Source organism: Vicugna pacos, chromosome 6, assembly GCF_048564905.1.
Source record: "Vicugna pacos chromosome 6, VicPac4, whole genome shotgun sequence".
Taxonomy (NCBI): Eukaryota; Metazoa; Chordata; class Mammalia; order Artiodactyla; family Camelidae; genus Vicugna; species Vicugna pacos.
In genome coordinates, this window is record NC_132992.1 from 22,788,111 (window position 1) to 22,808,043 (window position 19,933).

Consider the following 19,933-nt stretch of genomic DNA (forward strand, 5'->3'; position numbering starts at 1 on the left):
TCCAATCCTGGGTGTATCTGGAGAAAACTCTAACTCAAAAAGATACAAGCACTCAAGTGTTCACAGAAGCACTATATACACTAGATAAGACATGGAAGCAACCTAAATGTCCATTGACAGATGACTGGATAAAGAAGATGTGGTGTATATATACAATGGAATACTACTCAGCCACAAAAAAGAATGAAATAATGTCATTTACTGCAACATAGATGGACCTAGAGGTCATCATATTAAGTGAAGTCAGACAGAGAAAGACAAATATCATACGATATCATTTATATGTGGAATCTAAAAAAAAAAGATACAAATGAACTTATTCACAAACCAGAAATAGACTCATGGACATAGAAAACAAACTATGGCTACCAGAGGGGCAAGGGGTTGGGGGAGGGATAAATTAGGAGTTTGGGATTAATATATACACACTATTTTTTAGATAGATAGATAGATAGATAGATAGATAGATAGATAGATAGATAAACAATAAGAACTTATAGCATAGGGAATTATATTCAATATCTTATAATAACCTATAATGAAAAAGAATATATATGCATATGTATAACTGAATCACTTTGCTATACACCTGAAACTAACACAACATTGCAAATCAACTATACTTCAATACAAATAAAAAATAGAGCATGGGACCACGGTTTTTGTAAAATCACTGTGGTGTACACGCAGCACTATACACTCAGAGACTTTACCAAATAGCTACTATAACTTCTTTTTTCAAGTGTTTTATATTAAACAGGCCTCAGCCTTTAAAACTGATATTTTGAGCAAAAGAATAAGGAAGACACAAAACCACCCTCTCAGTTGTAAGGTGCCTTGTGGTTTACAGAGCATTTTCCCTTCCTATGGTTTTGCAGGTAGAGCAGTTGTGATCTGTTCACCAAAACCAATTGATTAGGGATGCTAGTACTGGCACTCAGGTCTTCTGACATCAAGTCTAGGCTTTCACCAAATCACACTAAGAAGTTGTGCATAGAGTTGATGCAGGCAGCAGGATTATATGAGGTGAATCCAGAAAGATCCTGAACATTTCAGAATCTGAGGTAGGAGTGGCCCCACAGTCTCTAGCCAGCAGCTGGACTCTTACAAGCGGCAGTTGAGGGCTGAAAGGTCTATGTAGCAAGGTCTGAGTCTGCAACTCCAGCTGCAAGCAGGCCAAACGGGCCTGCTCCCGCTGCTCCTGCCCACTGCTGCTGTGACTTGGAACTCCGGTAAGTGCCTTCTGGCAGTCAGGGGACCCTTATGTTAGAGGTACCTTTCTAGGCTTGGGGAAGGCAGTCATGAGAGACAGGGTCCCAACTGTCTCCTGTAGAGGACTCAAACCATTGCAGCCAAAGCCCCTGGTCAGCGCATGGGGAGTGCAGGGGGAGAGGGGTGGTGGGTGCCTGAATCCAAGGATCCAAATCATGCAGCTGGGGAAGGAGGGACAGGCCCTGGGGTCTCAACACTGCCTGGAAGGAGGACCACTAAGCTAAGTCAAGAAAAAGATGGGAGATCTCCAGGACCTAGCTCAGTGCTGCCCCCAAATCATTCACTGGGAAGGGCTGTCCAGGGGAGAAACCTGTAGAGACATAAGCAGGCACTCCAAGGGGCTTGGCGACCAGAGTGGGCTTGGGGCCACCTGCCAGGTGCTGATGTACCCTGGCTGGGTGGGGGCAGGGCCATGGCTGCTAGAGGCTAGGGCAGGCTGTCCAGAGGTCCTCTCTTCATTTACCATCTATTAACACCTGGGCCCCCTCCCAACCCCACTGTCACCCTGTCACCTTTCAAGCACCATTCTCTGCTCCAGCTTGGGGTCCCAGGCACCTTTTCTGCCTTCCTCGCCCTTGCCGCTGCTAGCTCCAAGCTGCTGGGACCCAAACATCACCACTCCACCTAGTGGCTTTGAGCCAGCCTCTCTCTTTCCCCCAGGTGAACTCGGCGTTCCTTCCTCCCTCTTCCTCCTGTCACCATGGCAGACCCTTAGACTGGGGCAGGTGCCCATGACCCTTTCCTTCCTCCCTACTCCCAGGCACAGAGGAACATTGGCTGTAACCTAACTTCAGGGCCAGCAGCCAGAGCAGGTCCACACAAACACAGTGTCACCGGGACTACCCTGCAGTAGCTTGGTGGGGACAGTGGGGTCAGTGAGGGCTTCAGGGCCTCTGAAGGGCCTGCAGTTGCAGCCAGTGCTGGCCCCGCCAGTATTCATAAGTGTGGAACAAGAATAGAGATGAGTGGTGACCTGCGACTGTGAGGTTCTGCGGTCAGGGGAACGAAGGCCACGTACACACCATATTGTGTCTTTGGGTATTCTACAGCGATGGATAGCTCTAGTGGCTTTGACTATCCCTTCTCCCAGCAGAACCTGGGGAAGGGTAGCAATAGTTGCTACCAAATTAGCCATACCCAGGAGCCTTTTCTTGCCAAGCTGTGTCCCTAACCAGCAGCAGCTGCAAGAGGTGGGTTGAGCCTCCCCCAAATCCATTAACCCTTCTAAAATAAGTGTAAGCTCTAATTTTATGGTGTGCATACCTAGTCTCCCCATTCCTTCAAAATTGACTACGTCCTCTAAATCCCTCAGTTACGAACTTCTGCAGCTGCCTCTGTCATCAACCTCTGCCCTAAGCAGGCAGCCCCAAGACCGAAGTTCAGGGGCCGAGGACTCAGCGCCTGCTTTCTGCAGGGTCTCCGCCTATGGAGCCACGGGAGGCAAAGGTGCCAAGAACCACCTGTCGTGGGCGCATGGAGTTTTCGTCTCTGCCGTCCTTCCCCTTGGTCGCTGGGAGCCGCTGTACATCTTCGTGGGGCAGCAGAGAGAGGAGCCTGCCCGAAGTACGCGGAGCCAGTGGGAAGGGGGCAACTCAAGCGCCCCAGGGCGAGGGCTGGGTGGAGAGAGGGCGCTCCTCGCGGTTCAGGCCTCAGCACTGCAAGGGGAGGGTCCCGCGCCTCACTGATTTCGCCTCTGAGAGACTTCTCGGAGGCGCACGCGGCGACGCATGGGACCGAAGGAGTCCAGGGTCACGGCGCTGGTGGCGGGGGCGCCACCTACGTCTTTCGGGTACTTACGTGCCTCGGCGCGGGCCGCTCCCGCCTGCCATGCTCAGCGTTGAGGTCCCTAACGTTCCCGCGGGCGCGCACGCACACGACCTCCACGTAGGGCCTCGGCGTCCCCAAAGCTCTGGGCCTGGCTGGGAGCTCCTTCCCTTACTCCAGCCCCCGGGGCGGGAGCCCTCGCCCAGCGCCGGGTCCTTATTCGACGGCTGGAGGGCGCGCCCCTGAACGCGCCGCCGGCCGGGTGGCTGTGGGCCGGCGAGCTGGAGCCGCTGGGGGCGCAGGCCGGAGGAGGCGGTCCCGCCTACGTCAGGCGGCAGGACGAAGGCCGGACTCAGGCCGCCCCCGAGAAATTGGAAAACCGCTCGGTGGCGCCCGGGAGCAGCGGGAGAGGCGGGGCGGCAGGTGAGGGCGCGGGGTGCGAGGAGAGACGGGCGTCCTCCCCATCCCCGCTGCCGGCCATCCTGCTGTCTCTCTGCAGGTGGAGGGGGGAGCTGGACGTCGCGGGGCCGCATCTCCGCAGGCGGGCCGCTCACTACAGGAGGCCCGGGCTACGCTTGACTGGCCGCAGCCAGAGGCTTCGGGGGCGGCGGCGGCGGCTACCAGGGTAGGTGAACCCTTGATAGGGCAGCTGGGCAGCCCCGACAGTGAAGTGAGGTTAGAACCTTAGAACAGAGCGAGTTCCTCGGAAGGATAGGTCGGAAAGGCGTTCAGCCCTGCTCCAGGCCAGAGCAGGCAGAGTAATAGCTGTTAGAAAAGCAGATCAGGGAGGAAGGTATAGCTCAGTCGTAGAGGGCATGCCTAGCATGCACGAGGCCCTGGGTTCAATCCCCAGTACCTTCATTAAATAAGTAGACGAATAAGCTTAATTACCTCCCCCCAAAAAGATTAATTAAAAAAAAAGAAAAAAGTTATATTCAGTTTGTAGTTATTGTAAAATATTGGCTACATTCCCCATGTTGTACAATATATCCTTATTTTATACATAATAGTTTGTACCTCTCAATGCCATACGCCTATGTTGCGCCCCTTTCCCTCTTGCCACCACTAGTTTTGAACTTCCTGGTCTTGCATAGCACAGGAATACTTGGCAACTGGACTGTCAGCTGTCAGCTGGTCTGCTTGTCAAATATCTCCTTGCTTTGAATTCTCCTCAAATACCTGTGAGCTCAAGGATCCCAGAAGAGGAAGCAGGAAGGCTTGATAGAACTCCCTCAAGCTCTCCCACCCACCCTAAATGCCTGGCGCTGCTCCTTGTTCCAAAGTCCAGGGCTAAAGTTAACTGTGAGGCTGGAAACAGTCTGTATGTCCCCCACCCGCACCCTGCAATATCAGTTCTTTTACTCATAGTCAGTCGAGAGCCACAGAGAGGAGGAAATTCAACTATACCTCAATGGCAGTCATTGCCTTTTGAAAATCTGCCAATGGTAGGCAGAGCTCCAGGTGGCCAAGTGCATGTGCCCAAAGGGCATAGAACTAGCTTCGGATAACATCACGTGCATGGGTGTGTCCTGCCTTTGTCTGAGGCCTGAACTCCTGAGGTCACGGGCTGGGAGGAAGAGTAGGACACTGTGGAGGATGTCTGCTGTGTGCCAGGCACCGCGTTGGGTGTTGGGCAGGGGACTGGAGATTGCATCAGTGCAATCTGTGCCTTCAAGGAGCATGTAGTCTAGCGGTCCAGTGTGGGAGGGGAGGTATGTGTCGCTATCGCTATCTCTATCTACATCTACATTTATATCTAGATATAAATATAGATATATCTCACAGTGACAACTGCCATGGGAGGTGTAAAGTGTTTCAGGGGTTCTCAGGAGGAAGAGATTGCATGTGTTTAGGATAAGTGAGGAAAGCATCATGGAAAAGTTAACACTTGAACTGAGTCTTGAGGCATGGGTAAAACTTGGGTAGAGGAATTTCCTACTGGAGGGGTCTCTCTCCCTAGACCTGCCCACCCCACCCACCCAGGTTCTCTGATTCTGATGGTGGTTGTGGGGGTGATCTTGACACTGAGCCTCTTTATGGTGTGTTGGGTCCTGATTTGGGGTATAAAATATCCAGCTAGCATGGCTCACTTCTCCAATGAGCTGATGGGCTTCTGTGGGGTCCCAGAGGCAGACATGGCTGAATTAAAGACCCCTACTCCCAGAGCAGTGGTGGACCCCACTGGGGTTCTAAGAATAGAAGCAACTGGGGAGGCCTGAGGACAACATTCACCTTCATGGGCATCTGGAAAGGTATCCTAGGCAGAGGGAGACAAATGCGGGTGGGCCTGATAGGCAGGTAGAGAGCGTGTCATTGTTCTTCCCACCCTCAGTGAACCATAACAAGTGGCAGGGCTTGTGAGGGGATGAGGCTGCCAGGCCCTGAGCTCCGGCTGAGCAAGTTTGAACCTCCACCATCAGGACAGCCCCCAGACCCTACTATTTCTGGGTGGCGCTTGGCCCAGCCCAGTCCTGGTCTCTGCCTCCAAGGCCTAGGGAGGTTTCCCCAGCCAATATTCACTCTGCTCAGGTGAGTCCTCTCCCTCTTTCGGAGAATCTTTGCACGCTAAGCCCCCCCCATCCTGCTCCCTGCTGTGAATTATGGATGCCAGAGAACATCTCAGAGAGGGCCAGCTGGGCATACAGGGCACAAGCAGGGGGACAAAGGAGGTAAAGGAGGCACTAGACCCTCAAGGACCCTTCCCCAGGCCCAGCCGTCCACCCCCTTCCAACCTGTCTTCCTGCAGAGCCCTGGGCCACCGTGCCTTTGGAGAGGTCTATGAGGGACTGGTAATTAGCCTTTCTGGGGACCCCATCCCCCTGCAGGTGGCTATTAAGGTGAGAGGGGTGGGACTTCTGGCTGAAGGTAGGAGAGAAGGGTCCATGGAGGGAGGAACAGTGGCTGGAGCTAGGGCAACCCGCCCTCCTGAAGTGTGGCCACTCAGGAGCTCTGCCCTCTTCCTCCCTAGATCTGCCAGGACTCGGCTCTCAACAGGACCAGAACAGACTGGATTCCCTCATGCAGATGCTCATCATCAGGTGCACCTGGGGCCAGAGGCAGGGGCGGAACATGGGAGGAAGGTAACTAGCCTGCAGGAATAGCCTCTCTTTCCCCTAGGGCTGAGAGGAAGCAATTCTAGGCACACAGAGGTCCTCTCCAGTCTGTGGAGCCCAGAACATACTGGGGTATTTGCACCATCGACTCAGCAGGTTCAGCCATCAGAACATTGTGCACCGCATGGGGCTTAGCCTCCAGGCTACCCCTCACCTGATTCTGCTGAAGTTGATGGCTGGCGGGGACATGAAGAGTTTCCTGAGGCACAGCCAGCCACACCTGGTAAGACCCTACTCCCAGCCCCCCAGGCCCCTCTAAAGACCTTGTTCATGTGTCCCCAAACCTGCATGGTCTGATGTACCTTCTGCCTGACCCAGTTACCAGCTGTCACTGCTGGCCATCCAAGACCTTCTCCAGCTGGTTCAGGACATAGCCCAGAGTTGCCACTTCCTGGAGGAAAGTCATTTCATCTACAGGTTGGAAGTGATCCTGTCACTGGGGACCTCCCCAAGGACTAACCCTTCCACAGAGTTTTTTAAGGAAAAGATCAAGGCTGGAGTTTCTGAGTTCTGGCAGTGATTTTTTTTTTTTGCCCAACTCTGCAGGGACATTGCTTCCAGGAACTGCCTGCTGAGCTGTACTGGACCCAGTTGAGTGGCCAAGACTGGGGACTTAAGGATGGCAAGAGATATCTATAGGTGTAGGACCTGAGGATGTGGGGAAGGCTGACTCCAACAGAGTTTACCAGCACCTTTGGGCCATTTGAACAACTCATAACTCCCCTCCTCTCTCCTGTACAGCGGGTTATTACCACAAGGGCTACCAGGTACTGCTGCCTGTCAAGTGGATGCCCCAGAGGCCCTCCTGGAAGGCATCCTCACATCCTATCTAAGACAGACTCTTGGTGATAACACACACTCCTCTACCTTGGGCCATCTCATATAAGGGAAGGGGAAGCTGTGCCTGATGGGCTTCACTCAGTTCCCTGCATTTGTGATGCAAGTCTTTTGGGGAGCTGCTCTGAGAGATCATCTCACTGGTCTACATGCCCTACCCTGGGCTTACCAATCAGGAGGTGCTGGACTACGTCACTGGAGGTGGATGGCCCCTTCCAGGGACTGTCCCGGGCCTGTGTAAATATGGAGTGTTGCCCAGAGAAGGAAGTCTTTTACAGCCTGGGGTGGGCATGAACTCCACTCCAGTTTTGCCAGCTTCTTGGAGCGTCTTCAGCACTGTGTTCAGGTATGCCCCCTGATCTGCCCTGACCATCCTGGTCTTGGGGGTCAGAAGGGAAGCCATAAAACAACACTGTGGTCCCCTGCTACACTACCCTCCCATTACAGGACCCTGATATGCTGAATTCACCCCTTCCAGTGAACCAGGGCCCATCCTGGGGAAGGAAGGGGTTGGGGATCTGGTCTTTGCAGGGCCTAAGATCCCCACAGGCCCAGGAACTGAATCTGGAGAGCTTGAAGAGTTGGAGAGGGAGACTCCTTGGCTTCTGGCTGCCTCCTGGCCTCAAGCCCCCCAAATCCAGGGGTTTCCAACATCAGAACCTTTAGAATCCCACTTGGGGTTCATGGGCCCCAAAGGGCCCTGAGGGTGAGACTCTGGCATTGATAGTAGCAGTTCTTCCCTGAGCTCTTCCCCAGGCTTCTAGGTGGCTTGTGTTCTAAGTAAACTCCATGCTGCATCTCTGGTCCTGTCTCAGGGCTGGCCTGATACCACTGGACTCTCCATACTGGAAACTGGCCTCAGGTGTTCTGGGGAAGAGCCTGGCCACTCTCAGCCTTTGATATTTGGGACCAGAGGCTACCCCCCCATCCCCTCCAGGTGTAGGTGGGGAGTTGAAATTGTTGAAATTGCCTCCTGCAGGAAGCCTTCTGTAGATTGCCATTACCCCATGAGCATCCTGCATCTTGGCAGACCCCAGCCATACAGATGCCTCTAATAAAGAGCTCTTCTCATATCCTCCAGTAATCTGAGTGGCTGTGAGAGATGCCAGGGAACTGAGAAAGAGGGGGCCAGAGGAGGAAGGGTATGAGGCCTGAGTCAAAGCTGGTGTCTTTCAGTTTTATTGGGAAGGGGAGTCCATTGTAGTGTGGGAGGTTAGACCAACAGATCTAGTGCCTGTGAAATAAAATAATTATTTGGCCTCTCTGGAGAGGAATGGGAGCGAGCTGGGCTGAGGAAGAAGCCCTGTGTCCCATTCTACCTCTCCCTCCCCCAGCTAAATTAGTGTCATCGGCTCTGGGAACATTGGGGCTTGTATGGAGGCCAGGCCCTGCATGTGCAGTGTGTCCCATAGTGGTTGGCACCTGGTCCTGCAGGATCATATGAACCGCCCCGCACCGCAGGGTTTCAGTCTCTAGCCTGCATGCATGGCGGGGAAGCAGGCGCTGGTCCATCTATTAGACCCTCGGGTCCGCGGGAACAGAGGTCTAAACTCATCTCTCGGCCAGGGTAGCCAGGATGCCAATGAGATTGTCCAGCCCCAGCAAGTAGCCGTCCTCTCGGTTGCCCTCCTCCCAGGGCCGCCGGTGGTCCAGAGTCTGGCCGTCAGGGAGGGGCGTGGTCTTGCCAAAGTCGATGAGCCATACGCCGGCGCGATGGCAGTGATCATGCACGAAGAGGAGCGAGCTGCCGATCACCTGCCGAATCCCACAAGGTCAGACCACGGCTCTATGCAGGAGAGGCCCTCACAGATCACAGACCACAGACCTGTACCTGAGCCTACCCCTCTTACCTCGTGCTTCCGAAAGAACTCAGAGACCTCCAGGGTGTCCCGGATCTGCTGCAGACGGTTCAAATACCTCCTCTGGAGAGGGTAGGGTAGGAGAGGAAGGCAAATTCAACACCAACTGAAACTGCGAATATGAGCGGCGCCATGGTGCATGCTTGTCTTGGCAAATACCGTGGTGAGGAAGCACAGGCCCTCACGTGGCGCACAGCCCGGATAGAAGGAATGTAAAGCAATTACAATACTGCGATAAATGCTACGATGGGGGGGTCACATAGGGGAGGCCGCTACACCAGATGACCTGGGGGCAGCCCTCAGTTTCAGGCTCCCCAACACCTGAGGGTACTGGAATAGTGCGCTCACCAGCACTTCTGCATCCCCTTGCACAAACTCCTCGAAGACACGAATCACCTGCTCCCGGCTTCGCGTGGTCTTGAAGTCGGTGCTGCAGGAGCCGTCGGCTTTCTGTAGAAGGTGAGACATAAATTGTCAGGGCCCCCGTACCTGCCCAAGGGGAGAGGATCAGGCTGGAGCAGCGGTACCTCCCGGGACGTTGAATGCCAGGGACAGCAAGTCGGCCGCCAGAGGGTGCCTCTTCCGGGGGCGGTCGGGGTGGGAGGTCAACATGGAGGGCAGACACCGCGCAGTGGGGCTGGGGCGGAGGAAGGGTCCGGTAGATGCAAAGTGAAGCGGGCCTGGCCCACCTTGATGCCCTCGATGCGGAAGCCAAGCGTGGTGCTGGAGCTGATGCCTTCTCGCCACTGCATGTAGCGCGGCTTGGTGACAGCGCGCTGCGCGTGCTCCTCTTCAGTAGGTGCCGTAGGGTCTACGGCCAGCATCTTCTTGTACATGTCCTTCCGTAGCTTGGGCCGCTCGCGGGCTTTGGTCAGCTCCTCTTCCAGGTAAGTCCTACAGAGGCGCAGGCAGTGTCTGGGCGTGAACGGACGCACACCTGGACCCGTCGAGCAAGGCTTTGGGCATGCGTAGAGAGCTTGTCCCCCGCCGTGGGCTCTTCGCCCGGTTCCCACCTGCCCGACAGGGCACCCGTACCTAACGCCCATCTTGCAGTCAAGCACGCAGGGCCCATCGAAGCCGTCGAGCAGGTCCTGCAACTGCAGGTAGCTCTCGCCATCGCGCTCCACCACACCGTGGAAGGCGGGCACGCAGCCGCGCAGCGCGTCTGCCATGAGCCGCGCCAGGCAGTAGCGCTCCGGCTCCGAGCTGCGCTTCAGGATTAGCCCGCTGGTGCCGGCCGCCTTGAAACTCCCTGCGGGCAGGCACTAGTTAGCGCTGCCTACTCCCATCTTACCCCGCCTCCAGCCACCGCACCCGCGTCTGCCCGGTACTCACCCGTGTGCCCCGCCAGCTGCACCCAGGCATAGCGCTTCTTGAAAGGGCTCATGACCGGCAGATTCACCATGGTCCGGATCTTCTGCCAATGGCTTTTCTGAAAGCAACACGATCCCGGTCGGCAAGTCAGCGTCTCAGCAGTGCACAAGCCCTCCCTCTGGAACACGGTCTCGCCCCGCACCCCTCCCCCCCCATCGCGAGCAGCTAGCGCCCCATGATTCAATCACTCACTCACTCAGGGAAAGTTTATGGTGAGCCTCTGTGGAGGACCCTGAGACAAGCACATGGAGGTGACAGATAGCCGGCTCTTCAGTGTTCTGAAAAGAGCCCTAGGCTTAGCGTCAGAAAGCTCAGGTTAGCACCCTACTTCTGCTACTCCAAAGCTGCACGGACAGGTTACTAAACTGCTCTGTTGAGAGGTTTTAGAACTTTTGTGAGCTTCAGAATCACATGATGGTCATCTTTGTTTTTAAAAATGCAAATTTTCAGGTCTACCACGGGGAAATTCTGAAAAGTCTGGGGTGGGCCCAAAAATTTGCATTTCTACCAATGCCTCAGGATATTCTGTGGCCTGAGAAGCCTCTGAGCTCAGTTTCTTCATCCGTAAAATGGGGAACTATCCACTCTCACTGGGTCATTGTGAGTAGTAAATGAGGCTTGAGTGTGACAGCTCCCCAACCCTCATACCCCATTTCTTAGCATGAAGCAGTAGCTGATTATTGTTTCATTTACTTGCGACCATTGGTTCCTCTCATTTAGAGAGAAAGACAAACATGGAATCAAGCCATTACAAAGGCTCAGGCAGGGAGGCCAGACAGGTAGGGCCTGGAGGAGTGGCTTAGGGCTCCCCAAGGCCCTCTTACTATCCCTGGATGCCATGTCACTCCTCCCCAGTTGACAAGGCAAGGCCCAGGGCACCCTTAGTCTTGATCTGGACCCAGGCACCTGAACTTTGCAAATAGGACGTGGAGCTGAGGATCTGTCATCTTAGACAAAACTGGGAGGGAAATGTAGATTTTGGTGTACCTCTTGTCTCTTGACCATTGCTTCTAGCCTCCCCCCAGTCCTGAGAGCATCTGACACTCTGGACCTTTCCTCTTTCCACCCAAAACTCATCAGTTCTATGTCTACCCACTGAAGTGCACAGGTTTGCTCATCCAGTGTGTCTGCTACCTCCTCCCGGCATGCCTGCCTTTTAGAGGAGTTACACGTGTATATTTCCACAAGGCTGGAACCAAGAATCCAGCTTCCCTGATCAGAGGGAGTTCTGAGAGGGGGAGGGAGAACTGGGGTGGTGGCCTAAGCAGGGGAGCTGCTGACCATAAAATCCCTTTCCATGGGGAGGACATGGGAGTTGGTGATAGAGCACTGGCTGGGGAGTCAGGAGTTGGTTCCAGTCCTGGCTCTGTCACTTTCCAGCTGAGTGAACTCAAGCGAGAATTTCATCTGTATGAGCCTGTTTCCTCTGGACATAGCTGTTGCCATAACATGAGCCACCGTTTACTGACTGCCTACGGCATGCCAGGCACTTCTCAGACAGCACTGCTCCTGCTTTCCTACTGAAGTCCCTACATGGCACACTAGGGTGTGATCACGTGTCCAATCCCCAGGGATCTGGGGGTGTAGCCAGAAGCAGCCCACTAGAAGCATGTCATCTCTTTCAAAACTCCCTTTTTCACTCTTTAAATACATACAAGGTTTGCATTATGCTGCATAATAAATTCAAGTTTTATTATAAAACTCTCCCACCTCCAAATTCTCAAAAAAAATTTCCAGGAAGATGTAAGTGCCGTGCATATTCAGCAGCACCATCCTATATCCTCCTCTCCCACACTGAGTTTGAGATTCACGATGCTGCTGCACAGGCTCAGCAAGTGCATGAGGTGGGAATTATTGCCATTTCAGAAGGAAATCAAGGCTCAGAGAGTTAACATTCCCTCAATCCTTTCCTCCAGTCTCCCAGTCTCTAGCTTATGCCCTCTACCAGCTCAACCCTCTTCCCTTGTTCCAATTGCCCCAGCAGGTTCCAAAATCCATGCTACCCATGCTACCTTTAGGAGACCCTGCAGGAGAAAGAGTATTGTACAAGATGAAGCAACTTGCAGCCACAAGGTAGTGTGTTTTGATCTCTGGGGACCCCTCTCTTTTGGCTGGACACCTTTGTTTCATCCAAAGGAAAGGGTTTAATGTTGGGGCTTCAGGCAACATTAGGTGCTTACTGGCAGAATTTGGGGGCCAGTGAGACCAGAATGGACTTGGTCTGAAGGTACATCTTGTTCTGTAGAAGACACTGCAGCAGAAGATGGAACCAGCCTTGGGTTAGGTGAGATGGAAGAATGGCCTCATCCTTTCTTCTGGGATCATGTGGGAGCAGTGAGTGAGGCTGGAAGGTGGAAGATGGGCCTGGCAGAAGAGGATTTAGTACCCGCAGTTCTGGGTTACTGCCACTTGATTGATGTGTGATAACATAGCATCAACTTGCTCCCAAGCTGAGGTAAAATGGGGTCATCACCTTCTCTTCCTACCCCAGTTTTGTGAGGATCATATCAGCCAAGAGTAGCAGAGGCTAAGGCTGTATCCAGACATGTGGGTTACAAAAGGCTTTCATACCCATTATTTCATCTGATCCCTCCCAGCCACCTCTTGAGGTTTGTTAGTAATGACAGGATTTAGCTCTCCTGTCAGTAATGGATATGGTCAAACATGGAAGGAGTTGGTGCAAGTGTCATGGAACTCACTGCCATCTTTCATCTTAGGGAGCTACCTCCCCCAGGGAACATAATGCATATACAGATGCATGTGTCCAAAAAAGTTCCTGGAGAATCATTCTTTGGTAGGTGGGTGGGGATTTTGGCATATAAACAACAGCAGGGAAGATATTTTTGAGCAGGTAAGGCTTTTATTGTATGGATATCAGAAAGCAGATTATGTTACAGACTGAAATCTAGCTGAAAAGAGGGCTAGAACCCCATCCTCTGGCCCAGCCTACTCCCCTACAGACATCTGGGAAAGCAACTCACAGCCAGAGGCCACCTGGACATCTTGGGGCAAAAAGCCCAGGAGGGTTGTGTGAAAGAGTCTTTGATGAAGTCACAGGAGGACCCTCTGATAATTCCTCACCCTGGGGCTGGACAGGGAGCATCTCTCCCTGGGCAGGGCTTAGCTGGACACCAGCCTCAGACCCTCCTTTGTCCAAGCTCTATTTGGAAACCCTGAGGACTCCTGTTTCATATATCACACCAGATACTGAATGTATCTTCTGCCAGAATGGACCCTTTGGTATTTATCCCCATCCTTCCTGACTTCCTACCTCCAGCCATCCAGTCTCTGGCTAAAGTTCTCTACAGCCCAACTTCTTCTCCATGTCCCAGTACTCTACCAAATAAGCACTCTTGGTGTGGTGGTGGTGGTGAGAGCCATGAGTTTAAATTTATAAAATGATTTGCACTAAGGTATAAGTGACCCACGACTTTACCCTCCCAGGAGCATTTGCTTTTTAAAAAGGAAGTCTGTTAACCTAAATTTTGCTCTATAATTAGTGAAAAGTGAAGTGTGGGAGTTCTGGGTCCAGGACAGGATCACATCCAGGTCTCCTTACCCATCCTGGAGCACTAAGAGATGAGAACCAAATGAACAAGAGTCAAACACCCTCTCTTCTGGTGAAGCAACACCCTCTAAGAATACAGTCATGCCAGCTGCCCTTGGGGACAGGCCCTCAACTCCTCCCCTGACCTGTATGGTTTTCCCACTACCATAGGAAAGGACTCAGGAGGGACGTATGCTGCCCAGTCCCAACTACCTTGGGGCAGCCCGTCTCTGAGCAGGCTGTGCACGGCTCCGAGGAATAGGTGAAGGATGTATGTGCCAGGCAGAGGCTCTCCACTATTTGTGTTATCCACCCAGGCCTGAGTGTAAGGAGCCTCTGAGTGCTGCCGCGGTACCTCTCTCCCAGGTGTATTCTTCACGGTCAGCCAGCCGATGGGCTCTGCTTTCTGCCTGGGGAATCCCTAAAGGCAGCCTGGGCGGGCTCACTGTGCTGCTCCTGGACTGGTCGCGAGGCAAAGTCCGAGCCGAGCCCTTCCACGCGGACGCAGGCGGCCTCTGTCAACAGCCCCTGGCTTATCTGACGCTGCCGTGGCTGTTTGTCTTCGGGGAGGCCCCGGCGAGCTGGGGGTTGGGAAGGCCTGGGATTCGCAGCCTTGGGACTGGAAGGGCCCTTAGCGGCCATCTGCTCCAGCTCCTGCCGCGCCGGTGACAGCGAGGCCCAGGGTGGGAGAGGCCGAAGACGCCGGGGCACAGCTGCGACTCGTGTCGGAGTCTTGACCCCAGCCGGCCTGCGTACTTTGCACTCAGTCTTGGGCCGCGGGACCTCCTCCGCCTTCAGGAGCAAGAGTGAAGCTGGGGGTGCCCTCGTGCCGCCCTTCCTCCAGCGCCCGCCTCTCAGCTGTCAGATTTGAGCGGGGGAGCAGTGGGCCCAAAGCTACTGCTCCGGATTTTCGGAGGTGGGGAGAGTTCTCACTGCCCCACGTCACTGCCTTGGAAGCCCTTCGGCGGCACCTGCCTTCCTTCACGGGCCAGGATTGGAAGAGTAAGGATCAGGGGTCAGGGCTACCCTTACCCGAGGTGGAGAGGGGAGAGAGGGACTCCGCACACCCTAACCTGGCGGCAGGGTGAATTCCTGCGCTAAGAGACTTTTGACTTTTTCCTTTTTCCTCGGTCACTTACAAACCACGCCGTCTTCTGGGTAATAGAAGTCTCAGGGGTAACTGAGTCACAGAGCCACTGCAAGTCGTTACAGTAACTCCTGCGCCTCGTCCAATCAGCGCGTAGGGAGAGCCCAGGTTCAGCGGGCCTGGGCAACCCCAGCACTCGTCCGCGGCTCTCACTGCCCTTCTGGGCAGGCCCGCAGCCACCAGAGCCTGCAGGGCGCGCTTTCCCTCTCCCTCCACTCCAGGGACACTTGCATAACGTGGACCTAGAACAACTCCTTCGCATTGACCGCGGGTAGTTATTTAAAGTATTTGGCCTTGGTTAAAACGAGGGGGACAAAATGGCCATCCTGGGCGCGGCACAGGATTGAGGAGCAGGCACCGGGAATGACTTCATCGCACCCTAGTCTGGATTATCCGAGGGTCAAACCTGGCCCCAGAACATCCAGGCTACCAGAGGCGGAGATTAGCAGGCTGATGCCACCCTTTCAGCCTCAGTTTACCTTCTCCCAGGTCAGAGTTAGGAGCAGTAAAGCGGAGGAGGGCCGCGTTTCGCCCCTGCAAGAGCCCCCACCCAACCCTGCGCGCCTCCCTTCCCTGCGTCCACGCCTGGTGCGGGCGCAGGGAGCAGACGGCGGCGGCTCAGGAGCAGAGCCGCTCCACTCCCACTCAGGAGAGGGAAACCGTGGCAACGGCGGGGGTGGGGCTACGGCGCGGGAGAGGGGGCGGCAGAGAGGGAGACTGGTTCGCCCCTCTCTGCGAGAGTTCGCGGGGCAACCTTAAGCCCCTTCGATCCTTCTAGCACTACCTCGCAGCTAGCAAGTCATGCTTCCCCCGCCCCACCTGGACCCCGTGGCTGGTCGCAGACTCCTCTTCACTTTCCTTTTTAGATACCCCAGGGCCCGGACTGCGACCCGCCTGTGGGGCTCGGGTGAAAACTGCCAAGGTGAGAGGTCAGCCCCGCGCCTCCCCCCGACGCCAAAGCCCCTTCTAAAGAGTGAGAATCGGACCCTCCGGGGAGGGAGTTTAGGCAAGGAGTCAGTCCGCAGAGCGCTCAAAGCAGGTCCCCGCGCGCGGCCCCCGCGGCCCCCGCTGGCCCCGCCCCCGCGGCCCATACCTGACCCGCGTCCTCGCTCGCTTCCAGCTGCACGTTGCCGCGGCTCCGGCTCTCGCTGTCGCTCAGAAGATCGTCCTCCGAGTCTTCGGGCAGCGACGAGGACCCAGTGGAGGAGAGCGACGACGTGGAGAGGCGACGCGGCTGCTGCAGGTGCGACGAGCCCACGGCCGGGAGACAGACACCCTCCGGCTCGGGCGGCCCTGGGCTGGCCGGGGGCACGTCCGGCTCCTCGGCCGTCACAGTCAGCCGCGGGATCACTGGGGCAGGGGGAGCCCGCGGGAGCCCGTTAGGGACCTGTCCCCCTCGCCGCTTGGCCCCGCGGGCCCGGGGCTGCCCTGCGGCGGCGGCGGCAGCGACCGCGGCGCAGCGCGCCTCAAAGAGGAGACGCAGCTCCCCAACACTCCGCCGCGGGGCCCGCTCCAGCCCAGGGCTGCAGGGGCCCCCGCCTCCCGGCCGCGCCATGCCCGTCGGGCCCCCGGGCAGGGTCATTTCCTGACAACAGAGCCGCCGCGGAGCCCAGCAGCCCGCGGCGCGCCGGGGACTGGAGACGCTAGGCGCCCCCGGCTTGAGACTGCCCCGAGGCGGAGCCTGAACGGCCGCCCGCCTGGGCCCCGCCTCGGCCGCGCCCCCCGCCCACTCCTTTCACTTTCAGAGAAAGCGCGGGCCTCCCAGGGCTCTTGCGGGGCTGGGAAGGTTCCCTGTTGCTCCTCCGAGTGGTCGGGAAGCCCAGACCTCGAGGATACACACAAAACCAGGGCCTGGCCCTCGCGGCCTCTCTGGGCCCGCCCTCGAGGAGACGGGAGGGGCCGCTCCGCCCTGTACCGTGCTGCCTTCCCTGGCTTCGGGGCTGGAAAGGATTCCTTCTGGCAATTCCAAGGGCCCTGACCCGGCAGGGGAGGCGCGGGTCCCTCTCTTGCTCTCCCATCCAATCCTTCGGGTTCCTTTCCGCGGCCCATCCATCCTGGGGAGCAAAGACTTCCAGTTCTCTGGGGCTTTCCTCCGCCCCGGGCTCCTCCAGCGCAGAGTTCAAGGCCTTCGGCTTCCAGAAGAAGCCTCACCCCAGGGCGTGCGCCTAAGTGGAGACTCTGTCCCGAGAACGAGCTGAGGTTTCTCCCCCACCAAGCTCCCCTCTTCTCGGCTGGCAGAGAACAAGGTCAGAGGGCGGGGCCTGAATCTCTCCACTTTTCCCTGGCAGAGTCCTGGGCTGCATCCCTGCCTGCTGGCTGGCGGGCCTGACCCCTTCCACCTCCTTTCCTTTTGGAATTTGGGGCTTGGAGTCTGCTGTGTGGTTGTAAGCAAGTCCTTTCACCTCCTTGAACTGTGGGCTCTCCTGAGCAGGGTTGTGGTCCACCTCACAGGATTGCCGTGAGAGTAAAAGAAAAGAAGGATGTAACGCCTCTAAAACGTTAGAATAATTTTAGTGTGGGTAGAAGAAAGAGCCAGCCTCAGGTTCACCATACTCCAGATGTGATGTTAGGCAGCCTCTTCACCCTTCTAAGTCCCATTTTCTCGCTTCTAAATTTAGGAAAACCTCACCTGACCCACAGAACTGTGGCTATGAAACTGGAAAGAGAGCACTGATGTTGGTGAAGGGTCTCACGCACTGTAATGTGCTCATCAGTGGCATCGTGGTGGGTCTTTGGCCTCTTCACATATTAGTGGTTAGCTGAACTGCAAAGGCTGCTTTGTGTAGAAGAAAGTATTTCACAGCATTTCCTGTTGTCCCCAAATTGCCACAAGTGAAGATCCCTCATCAGGTGCCTGGTACCTGGGGATTCCTGGGGGCCCTGTGGAGAGAGTGCCCTCAGAAGGATGGCCTCTGAGCTGATGAAGGCCACAAAGAGGAGCTTTCCTTTCTTGATCTCCCTTGAGCCAGAATTCAAAGATGGCCCAGGAGGAGAGAAAAGGAGGGTTCAGAGAGAGAATGGGTGCCTTGAAGCAAAGAAGAAAGAAGATCTCTGTGGGGAATTGAAGAAAGTGAAAGACTTGGGGGAAAAATGAGGGTGGGGGGGTAGGGAGGAGAAACTGAGGGAATGCTGAAGGCACGGGCAGGTTGGGAGCCGGTGTCATCCTGGCTGCCAAAAGAAAACTCAGGGCAATTCCTTTTCTTGTATCAGGCACTTGCCCAAGGCCAGCAACCAAAGAAGAGCTCTTTGCCATCACTACACAGGTGTTCTTCACGGGAAAAGTAAGGGCAAACAGGGAAATGGGTGTTGAAACATTGATATGAGAGGTCATTTCATAGATTTTAGAGTGGAAAGTACCTTTAGATGCTTCTATCATCCTCACAGTACAGCAGAAGTAACAAAGAGGTAAGTGATTTAACCAAGGAGATTAAGGGCCTTGTGCAAAGCCATATAGCTAGTTGGTGGAAAAGCCAGAGTGTGTCCTGGCTAGGTCTCGTGACTTCTATTACTGTGCTATATTATGCTCAATTACTTCTTTTTTAAAATTGAAGTATAGTTGATTTACAGTGTTGTATATGCTCAGTTTCTTAAATTAACATCTTTAGTTTATTATCCAATCAAGGCAGACTCTGCCTCCACCTACTACAGGCAGAAAGCATAAGGGCACATAATAGGGCAGGGCCTGGGGGTCCCAATATAGCTGTGGGACAAGATCAGAGGGCTCCCATATCCTCTTACTTGAGCCAGGAATGATCTTTCCAATCCTAGAATCCTGTTATTGTGCCTCAGATTCTCCAGTCTTTGAAGCTTAGTAGATGCATGTGAGTAGAGGGACGTGGAAAAAAATCAGACAGACTACTATGTAGGTGGAGGAATGGCTTCTTATGTGCTGCAAAAAATTGGGGAAGGGAGGCAAAAAGGAATGTTTCAAGGTTTCGATGTTCATTAAGTGGCTAATCTGAGATAGGCCATAGGAGTCCCTCTGCCTTATCCACAAGGCCAACTACCTGTCTGAGGAGAACACTGATCTTTTTTTGTCTTGTGGCTTCTCAGTTCAGGGATTCTCCTGTACCATAGAGGCCTGTATCCTGGAGTGTCTGTATCTTCCCCTCTCTCCAGGGCCTTCAGGATTTATCAGGCATGAACGCTACATCCCTCCTGGGGGTAACAACCTTGGGGCACAAAATCTGGGAAAATGGGGTATGTGAAGTGCGGGACTTCTGATTTTATTCCCTAGCCTGCCTCATTTAGCTCTGCCCCTCCACTACCCAATCCACAGGATGACACCAGTGGCCCCTACGGCAGGAGCAAGGTCACCACTCACCATCTCTATGTCAGTTTCTGCTTCCCAAGACCCACAGGCAGGGCCTCTCACCTGGGGGAGAGAGGATGAAGTACATAGCCCTTGGCCTGTGCTCCTGAATGGGCCACCTGTTGTTTTGAGGTGACTTGAAGGCCTTTCCAGAGGGAGCAGAGCCTCTGTGGTGTGTGTGGTGGGGGTTGGGGCACACAGAGGGGCAGCATATGTTCGTTTAGACCAGGTGGTACAGTGTCTCATTCAAGTCAGCAACTCCCAGACATGCTCTGTGGGGCTTAGCATCCTCCAAGGGACTTTCTGACTCCAGGATTCCAATATTCTGTGATACTACCTGTGATTTACTCACCATTCACAGAGCAAATAAATGTCCACTGAGCATCTGCTGTGAACTAGGCATTGTGCTAGGTGAAAGGGGTACAGGAATGAGTAGCTCCTCACTGGAAGTGGTGGTGTATCATTTTACATTGTCTTCTGGAGGAAGGAAACCAGAAAGGACCCAACAGAAAACAGGCCCCAGGATGCTAAACGGCTGCATTTACTCTGTTTCCAAGGGACTTTAAGTGATATCTTGGTCTTTCAGCTGCTTCATGCAAACCATTCCCCAACCCTGGTTGGTCTGATGCCCTTCTCTGCCCACAGCATAGTAGAGAAGATAGCGGAGGGCTGGCCAGAGCCATGGCCCAGTGGAAACTTGCAGATGGG

General features: G+C 54.7%; 1 protein-coding gene across 1 annotated transcript; it reads right to left on the reverse strand.

The window, feature by feature from the left end:
- Positions 1 to 8,149: 8,149 nt before the first annotated feature.
- ITPKA (inositol-trisphosphate 3-kinase A) lies at positions 8,150 to 16,631 on the reverse strand. The gene is made up of 7 exons (XM_031672931.2): positions 16,007 to 16,631; positions 10,181 to 10,277; positions 9,881 to 10,097; positions 9,535 to 9,739; positions 9,194 to 9,295; positions 8,837 to 8,908; positions 8,150 to 8,741 (listed from the first exon to the last, which is right to left on the reverse strand). Exons 1-7 carry the CDS (start codon positions 16,493 to 16,495, stop codon positions 8,538 to 8,540), a joined length of 1,386 nt encoding a protein of 461 aa, XP_031528791.2. The 5' UTR covers positions 16,496 to 16,631; the 3' UTR covers positions 8,150 to 8,537.
- Positions 16,632 to 19,933: the final 3,302 nt, after the last annotated feature.